The sequence below is a fragment of the Lampetra fluviatilis genome, chromosome 24 (genome assembly GCF_964198595.1).
Source record: "Lampetra fluviatilis chromosome 24, kcLamFluv1.1, whole genome shotgun sequence".
NCBI classification, from domain to species: Eukaryota; Metazoa; Chordata; class Hyperoartia; order Petromyzontiformes; family Petromyzontidae; genus Lampetra; species Lampetra fluviatilis.
The window spans coordinates 5,319,341-5,328,991 of NC_136298.1; the positions used below are offsets into that span (position 1 = coordinate 5,319,341).

Consider the following 9,651-nt stretch of genomic DNA (forward strand, 5'->3'; position numbering starts at 1 on the left):
GTTTGTGCCACGGTACAACACATCTCATTTACAAGCAAGGGCTGTACTATGCAGTGCCCCTTTTCAGCAAGGAAATATCAGCACAAGTATAAATCACAGTAATAATAAGTACGAACCGGTATACACTAGTGACGTTGGCGTTTTAAAACCTACCCCTCCCCCCCTCCACACAATTTTAATGCACTCTCCAATGTTAGTTTAATTACTGTTGTCGGTTATATTCTTTTTCTTGGTTCTTTCGGCAAAGTCACGTAGAAGGGAATAAAAAAAAATGTATTATATTTTTATATTATATTATTATATAATATTATTTTATTATATTATATTATTTTATTATGTTTTATTTTTATTATTTTATTACTTCCCTTCTACGTGATTTTACCGAAAGAACCAAGAAGATGAATCCCTGCAGTCACGAAAGCTTTAAATCGAAGGTTATATTCTTGGTTCTTTCGGTAAAGTCACGTAGAAGGGAAATAATAAAAATATAAAACAATACAAATTATCACGACGTTTCGACTGCAACACAAGCAATCGTCATCAGGTGTGAAATCCACAGCAAGAACATTTTCTTGCTGCCACTTGCAGTCGAGAAACGTCGTGAGAATTTTTATTGTTCAATATTTTTATTATTTTATTATTTCCCTTCTACGTGACTTTACCGAAAGAACCAAGAATATGAATCCCTGCAGTCACGAAAACTTTACATCAAAATTTGTTGTCGGTTAATTCATTACTTAACGTAGTGACGTTCAATCTGCCGGGCCCGTGGGTCCCAACGTTGTGGTCAGTGGACCGCTGTCGACCACCGGCGGACCGTGCGAAGTGGTCGCTCGACCTTTGAACCTTATTGGTGCATTGTGGTCCGCGAGCATTCTTTGAAGCGTTGACACATCGTAGGCGAGTCCAGAAGGGTTGGGACCGTACAACGTACAACGGCGCAATGCCCGGTCCACAAATACGAAGGAGACGTCACGGCAATGATGGTGCACTCCGCTTAACTGCTGCCGCGGTTATCTGGGCTTGACCCCCAGATTAATGTGAAAGTGTCGTTGTTGCTCTCGGCATTTGAGCACTCTACGTTGCCTTGATGACCACGATCACCATGGTACACTGGTCATAGACACATGCAGCACAGGTGTTTGGGTGAAGTCACCGTCACCTTTCTGCACGAAACCAAGCAACAAACAACGTCATGAAATTAAGCCAAGCTGTTAAACCGCTCAATCTACAATGCGTTGGGAGCATTTTTTTGTGTCAATGGCAGTTTTGCATAATGATGATGAGAATGACAACACGCGCATTGGTTCTAATGCCGGCAATCCTCGGTTCACGCGCTTTTATTGTACGCTATTTTGGAATAACGCGCGTTTTGTATTTAGACAATTTTATTGACATTCGCGAGGCAATTTTAAATACCCCACCTGAGCCTGGCACCGCGACTCAATGCATTTCCCAGCAGCCAGTGCGGTACAATAATGAGTGTGCTACATTCTACAGCATCTCGCCGCGTGTACACAGGCACTCTTCCCTTCGTCTCGCGTCTCTCGTATCATATTGCGCGTGTACGTGGTATCGTATTGATATAGGCGCGGATAATATCGGCGATTGTGTCTGCGAGTGTGAGTGAAATCGCCTAACACCCCACTTAACCGTTCTTTCTCATTAGAAAATTGCCCTTTGATGAACGCGATCTTGAGATACGCGCTCTTTTCCAGGAACGCATCTTATCGCGTCTGTCAAGAGGTGCCTGTACACGGCCTTCATAGGTGCTGCTCGCTAACAGCACTTGCCCCAACAGTCTGTTCAGGCTATACGGGGAGGATCTTTGTCTTTGTACATGTGCATTGGTATCAAATAAAAAAAAACAGGCGGTGCATTTTTGTTTGTTATTATGATGATGAAAATAATAACAACAACGATAAGGTGGTCATGATCACTAGGGCGATGACAGTTGTGATATTGAGTGTTAACACGTTGCGTGCTACGACGAGCAGCATTGCACAATATCAGCGCGTTCGAAATCATCGGAGAATCTGCGCCGTATCGGAACGTCTTCCGCACATTTGCGAAAGGCCACACAAGAGCAATTCAATTTGTCTGTTGTTACATGTTAATTTAAGTGACACATCTTTTTTAAAATATGGATGTGACATCCGACACAATTCTGGCACAGCTGTAAGTGGTGAGATTGATAATTATTGAACGTTACAACGAGAATAAAACTGTTAATATCATTACGGTGTGATGTGGATTGTCAAATGTTTGAAGACGAAAGATTAAAAAAACGCTCACGAAGAGTTTTGGGACGTAGAAAAGCTACCAATGAAGTCGATGCGAAAAGCATAATTCTGTATTATAAAAACATATAATTATATCTTGAACATAACTATTTATTGAACACAACCGCGAGTTACCCACACATTTGAAATTGCATCTGAGGGCATTGAAATCTCTACAGTTAAACTAGACAAAAAAAGTATTGTATATATACAAAGACAAAGATCCCCCGTATAGCCTGTAACAGACTGTAGGGGCAAGTGCTGTTAGCAAGCGCCTATGAAGGCCGGAACGGTACACGAGGGGGTGGGTGGCCAGCACCACGCCCGGCCGCCTTTGTCTCACCAGTAGCGATGTTTACACACCGCACCAGGTACTCATTTGAGGCTGAGTCGACCTAGGGGAAGCCCAGGACGGGTTCCGATAATCGTCACTGGTGTTGGCCGTGAGCGGGAATCTAACTCGGGTCGCCGGGTTCGTAGCGCAGCGCGCTGACCGCTACTACACTACCGCACACACACACGCACACACTGACACACACACACACACTGACACACACGCACGCACGCAAGCACTCACACATGAACATGTTTCCCGACACATTGCACGTTATATGGTTCCCTCTCCGTGCGGACAGAGTGTCATTGACAAGAGCTATTGTTGTGTTTAGTTTGCACACCACTGCCCACAAGGTGTGGCCATTGATGGTTCGATTCTTAAATTAGCTGGGTCGTTTAAAAAAAACCTAAATACAACCAGACAAGCAAATAAAATCAAGCACCCGGTGTTTAAGACTGCAACTAAGTGGAAAGGAAACTGTGGACGTTTTAGCCAAGTTGTAAAAAAATATTGAGCTTCTCACAGGCAGTTTCAAGTGAGTAAATGCGTGCGGTGTGCGCGCCATTCTCATAGCACGCCGGCTATCACGACGGTACTGTGTTTCTGTCTGTGCGCCTTGTGTTGTTGGGGAGTAGGGCATGTCCCACCATGACTCTCTCTTCGTACACTTCTGTGTTTCCTGAATGAGGCCCGTTGACTAAAACGTCAAGATCTTTCTTTCCTCTCAGTCACAGTATTTATAATTATTATTATGATGATGATAATAATTGTATTTATGTTCAACTTCCATCGCGCCGTACGTAGCCAACCGTACTAATCGGAGTTGTGATTTGTGTAAGTTCATGGAAGCTGCAATTCGACAATGACTATTATTAATGTCCCATCACGCATGAGATCTCTCCCTGGGTTTGAGCTCACACGAAGCTCATGGTCCACCCGAAACTGACTCCCGCACAAACCGTGACAGATGCTGATACCTGCTTCGCAAATGGAAAATTAAAAACTCTGCAGCAGTGAGCGACTGTGGTCATCCGCAACAGAGCGGACAACGTACAACGACGCAATGCGCGATCCACAGATACGACGGAGACATCACGGCGATGAAGCACTCCGCTTAATCCGGGCTTGACCTCAACCTGAATGTGAAATTGTCGTTGTTGCTTTGCGATCTGCATGAGCCTTAACGGAAGAGTGAAGAAGAGGACGGAGGTAGGAGAATAATCATCTTCTCTGTCCCGACTGCCTCGTTGGTGCCGGTGACAACCCCGGCAGAAATCTCGCTCGGCGCTCTCTGCAGCTCGCCGCCGCCGCATTACTCGGTGAACGGTTTCCCCGCGCAAAATCGACGAAGTTTGAAACGGAACTGCGATTGCAAAAAGCGATTTTTAATCGAGCTGGAGGGAGTAAGCGGTGGGGCGGGCGGGGGGGGAATAAACTAAATCATGGCAACAGAGATGATGCGTTGACATCACTGAAACATAACAGGAGACGTTCCCTCCTGAGGAAAGTCGACAGTTGAGCGTCTTAGTCGGGAGGGTCTGTCGGTCATCGTCAGCGCGGCGGGGTTTCTGTTTGCGCGACTCAAATGGTAAGTGAACAGACAACCCCCCATTTTTTGTTAAAATATGTGGCTAAGAGACCCCCCCGCCCCCCAACAATATTTTGTGTTTGATATTTCCAAAAAACACCCCATCAACGTAGATGTGTTGAAGCCTCTGCTGCTCCCCACCCACTGCTCCCCCGACGTCTAAGAGACACCCACAACGCATCTTCGATGAGTCCCCGGCGACTTCTCTCCATGAAACGTTGGCGACGTAAACGCCGATCGCGCCGATTGAGGATTCCATTGGCACGGACAGAGAGACAGGGAGAGACAGAGAGACAGAGAGACAGAGAGAGAGGGAGGGAGGCTGGAGGAGCAGATATTTCACGTCGTTTCTGCTCGCGGCGCGTGAGCCGTCGCTCGACAGGCCCTGGACACCCGCGCCAAAGAGACGTTACGTGCTGGAGGTGAAATATATCCTTGGTTCTTTCGGTAAAGTCACGTAGAAGGGAAATAATAAAATAATAAAAATAAAACATAATAAAATAATTCTCACGACGTTTCGGCCACAACGCAAGCAGCCGTCCTCAGGTGAAGAACAGGTCTGTCGGAAAGACAGCGTCTCATTCAGAAAGACAGCGTCTCATTCAGCGCCGTAAAACGACCAGCTTGCGGTCAAAGCGACGGCGCTCAGAGGCGTGGCGCGTTCCCGGGTCGATGCCGCGCGCCGTTCGGCATGAACAGCGCCGAGAGAGAGAGGGGAGAGAGAGAGGAGAGAGTGAGCGAGAGAGTGAGCGAGAGAGTGACCGAGAGAGTGAGTGAGAGAGTGAGCGAGTGACTGAGAGAGTGAGCGAGAAAGTGAGCGAGAGAGTGAGCGAGTGACTGAGAGAGTGAGCGAGAGAGTGAGCGAGAGAGTGAGCGAGTGACTGAGAGAGTGAGCGAGAGAGTGAGCGAGGGAGTGACCGAGAGAGTGAGTGAGAGAGTGACCGAGAGAGTGAGCGAGAGAGTGAGCGAGAGAGTGACCGAGAGAGTGAGCGAGAGAGTGAGCGAGAGAGTGAGCGAGTGACTGAGAGAGTGAGCGAGAGAGTGAGCGAGGGAGTGACCGAGAGAGTGAGTGAGAGAGTGACCGAGAGAGTGAGCGAGAGAGTGAGCGAGAGAGTGACCGAGAGAGTGAGCGAGTGACTGAGAGAGTGAGCGAGAGAGTGAGCGAGGGAGTGACCGAGAGAGTGACCGAGAGAGTGAGCGAGTGACTGAGAGAGTGAGCGAGAGAGTGAGCGAGAGAGTGAGCGAGAGAGTGACCGAGAGAGTGAGCGAGTGACTGAGAAAGTGAGCGACAAAGTGAGCGAGAGAGTGAGCGAGAGAGTGACCGAGAAAGTGAGCGAGAAAGTGAGCGACAAAGTGAGCGAGAGAGTGAGCGAGGGAGTGACCGAGAGAGTGAGCGAGAGAGTGACCGAGAGAGTGACCGAGAGAGTGAGCGAGAGAGTGAGCGAGAGAGTGAGCGAGAGAGTGAGCGAGAGAGTGAGCGAGAGAGTGAGCGAGAGGTGGGGGTTTTACATAAAGCTAAGTAAAAAAAATCATTACGAAATGATGAACGAAGCAAAGTGCCGACTACACCGAGCATCTTCTTGTTTCCACTGATCGTAAAAATAAGAGAGAGGAGAGAGAGGGCAGAGAGAGAGAGGAGCTGCGTACCGCGCGAGCAGCAGAAAACCTCCCGAGCCCGTGTCGCGCGGTTGTGACCTACCGAGCCGTCACCCGGGCGCCAAAACTTCGGGGTTTTTTCTCTCTCGGGGGGGGGGGGGGGGGGGGTGCCTCCATCGCCGCTACCCGACGGCGATGGCTTCGTGCGGTGGTGGCGGTGCGGGTAAGAGGACACGCGCGGTCAGGTGTCGCCCGGACCGTGCGTCAAACTTTGCAGAGGAGGGCATCACACCCGAGGTTGAATTAAAGGCGCGCCTTGTTATTCTGCGTGTTATTTTTTATTGTTGCTGTTGTTAGCATCGACAAAAAAAGTCATTGCCGTCCACTTATTTATTTATTTATTTGTCAGCTATGTTTGCCGCTCGTGTTAATTGAATCACCACGTTGTCGCACACTTCAAATGTAGGTTTCGTGGGGGGGGGGGGCGGGGGGGGCGATGCGATGTTATTTTGGTCTGACGATGTGACAGTGCGTCAAGGCTATGGGGGGGAGAGGAGGGGGGTTGGTGGGGGCCACCGTAATTAACTAATCTGCTCGACGAACCTAACGACGGTCCCCTACCCCCCCCACTCTTCACCCCCCCCACCCCGCCGACAAACACCCGCGCCGCCCCCAGTTTTGGTGCGAGAAACAATGAAGCTCAGCCGCAGAAGCCATTAGCGAGCGAAAATTGCTTTGACTTGGCCGGCGCGTCGAGGGGAACACGCGGTGGCGGTGGCTCGCAGCGGCGACCCGAACGGTTTCGCCGTCGAGCGGGCGAACTTTGCGATGTCTTCCAAACGAACTCGCCGTTGTGCTCCTCTCGAGCGAAGGTTTACGTGGGGGGGGGGGGGGGGGGTGGTTAGTAAATAATAAAAAAAATTGGCGGACGCGTTCGTATTTTTTTACGCGTGTTGCCCCTCATCGCTCGTTAAAAACAAAATGCCACGCCGAGGTCTGAATTCATAGTAGTTCGGCATTGGTCTGGAATTAAGGGTATTTATTTATTTATTTACATCCTCCGTTAAGTTAACCTGAGTGGCCTTAAAAGCCGATAGGGGTGGTCTCAACCCCCCGCTCATACAGTTTCACTTTGGCTGACCACACAGTCACAACCGGTATAAACTTGACACGAGAAGACGAATAGCGAGGACAAGAATTATAATGTCATCTGCCAGAGAGTGCCCCCCCCCCGAAGATGAGATAAGAGAGTCAGATTTCGCCTGTTGTTCGATCACGTGAAAAGCGAGCCAGAGATGGATTACAAAATTGAAAGGAAGGCGCAACTTCACTGGCCGTTGGAGATAATGGCAATGGATTGATTTTATTTTTATTTTACTACAAACTTTTCCCGAAGTTTTCGTTTGAAATCAAGAAGAAAGTTTTTGTCGCGTGGCCTTTTCTTTGTCGCTACGAAGTTGGGCGACGGCGGCGCACATCTTTAAATGATGGAAATAACCTTGAAGTAAAAAGCCAATGTCACAGCAGGACCCACCTGAAAACGAGTCCTTATCTTCTTGGTTCTTTCGATAAAGTCACGTAGAAGGGAAATAATAAAGTAACACAAATAAAACAAAAGAAAATATTTTTTTTAATTTTAATTTTATTATGTTTTATTTTTATTCTTTTATTATTTCTCTTCTACGTGACTTTACCGAAAGAACCAAGAAGGTGAATCCCTGCAGTCACGAAAGCTTTAAATCGAAACGAGTCCTTAGTCTCAGTGTGACTTTCCTGGACGAATAAGTAAATTATGAATCTGATCATTATTTTACAATTAACCGGCTGAAACTATATTAGCATTGAGCCCGCTATCTACTCACAACTTTGTCAACTCATTGATTTATTTCACCACTTCGTTTGCAATCACCGTGAACGTCCGGATAACTTTGAAGAAAACAATGAAAGCTCATTTACAAACCGCTCTCGATATCAACGCACATACACGTATACGCATGAGAAACTGAAATCACATAAAAATTGGCGCATGCAAAAACCTTCGCAAAAAACTTGAACGAACAAAAAAACTTTCCACTCAACGGAGCTACGGGAATACGACACTCCACAACAAAATCCAATTGACGCGAACTTTTGTCAATGTGCAATGGGCAAATGATGAATTAAATTGAACATTTTCGGCAAGTGCTAAACATTTAAATAAATATAGCGAGAATCATGCACCCATACTGGGGGGGGGGTGGGGGGCAGTGGGGGCAGGGGTGTGTGTGTGTGTGGGGGGGGGGAAGGGGAGGAGGGGGGACGAGTGGGGGAACTCACCATCCACCAGGTCCGGGCCGTGATGTCGTAGCAGAGCTGCCATTTCACCGACCCGTCCGCAGGTTTTCCAGTCATGGCAACAGCAGCAGCCTCCCCTGTCGCAGCCTTCATGGGACGAGCGAGTGAACGGTTGTCGGTGAGCGGGCAGGAGGAGAGGGATGCGAGGAAAGAGTGGGGGGGGGGGGAGCGAACGAGAGAGAGGGAGAGAGAGCGTGTGTAAGAGAGAGAGAGAGTGAGAAGAGAAAGAGAGAGGGGGAGAGAGAGAGAGACAGGGAAGTGGAGTGCACGCTCGTTGGGGAGTGCACGGAAGACGAGTGGATGAGCGAACGAGTGCCTAATCAGCGTACGCGCGAAAACCCCATCTGCGCCGCGTGTCTGCGGATACTCCGCGCCGTTGCCAGAGCGTGGACCACTTGGCACGGGTCCCCGCGCGCGCGTACCACACAACACACACAAGCACGCGCGCGTACCACGCAAAACACACGAGCACGCGCGCGTACCACGCAACACACACAAGCCCGCGCGCGTACCACACAACACACACGAGCCCGCGCGCGTACCACACAAAACACACGAGCCCGCGCGCGTACCACGCAACACACACGAGCCCGCGCGCGTACCACACAAAGCACACGAGCCCGCGCGCGTACCACGCAACACACACGAGCCCGCGCGCGTACCACACAACACACACGAGCCCGCGCGCGTACCACACAAAACACACGAGCCCGCGCGCGTACCACGCAACACACACGAGCCCGCGCGCGTACCACACAAAGCACACGAGCCCGCGCGCGTACCACGCAACACACACGAGCCCGCGCGCGTACCACACAAAGCACACGAGCCCGCGCGCGTACCACGCAACACACACAAGCCCGCGCGCGTACCACACAAAGCACACAAGCCCGCGCGCGTACCACACAAAGCACACGAGCCCGCGCGCGTACCACGCAACACACACGAGCCCGCGCGCGTACCACACAAAGCACACGAGCCCGCGCGCGTACCACACAACACACACGAGCCCGCGCGCGTACCACACAAAGCACACGAGCCCGCGCGCGTACCACGCAACACACACGACCTCGCGCGCGTACCACGCAACACGCACGAGCGCGCGCGCGTACCACGCAACACGCACGAGCGCGCGCGCGAACGCACGAACAAGGCACGCACCAACCGAATCGCGGGGGATTGTGGGTGGAGTGTGGACAACTCAATCGAAGAGACAGGGCGTGCAAAAATAATACTACTAATAATAATATAGACGGCCGCGAGCAGTCGAGCGGCCAAAAGTACCGAGAGAGGTTTGGGTTTTGCCGTCTCGTCGCGAGGATTTCAAAAAGCTCCGGCATACGGTGGCGGGAGGGCGGAGAGATGCGAGAAAGTGCAATTTGTTCCACCGCCGCTGAAGAGCAGGAAAAAAAATGCGTGATTTTTTTTTGCTTATATACACACACACACAAAGGAGGACATCTAAATTGGGAACAGTGAAATTGACAGGAACGCTTGTCACGTGAACTTTGAAC

At 50.0% G+C, this 9,651-nt stretch overlaps 1 protein-coding gene across 8 annotated transcripts in view; it reads right to left on the reverse strand.

Annotated features, from left to right (window-relative positions):
* The window catches only part of LOC144941091 (nuclear factor 1 A-type-like), a 384,067-nt gene extending 374,709 nt beyond the window's left edge, over positions 1–9,358 (reverse strand). For 4 of the 8 annotated variants that reach the window (XM_078867561.1, XM_078867558.1, XM_078867566.1 and 1 more), the window contains exon 1: positions 8,120–8,298. In XM_078867561.1, the coding sequence (XP_078723687.1) occupies positions 8,120–8,230 (111 nt within the window). In that variant the 5' untranslated portion in view covers positions 8,231–8,298. Of the gene's footprint in view, positions 1–8,119; positions 8,300–9,298 lie in introns of those variants that run through there. The other 4 variants (XM_078867556.1, XM_078867559.1, XM_078867557.1 and 1 more) reach the window with 2 other exon arrangements.
* Positions 9,359–9,651: the final 293 nt, after the last annotated feature.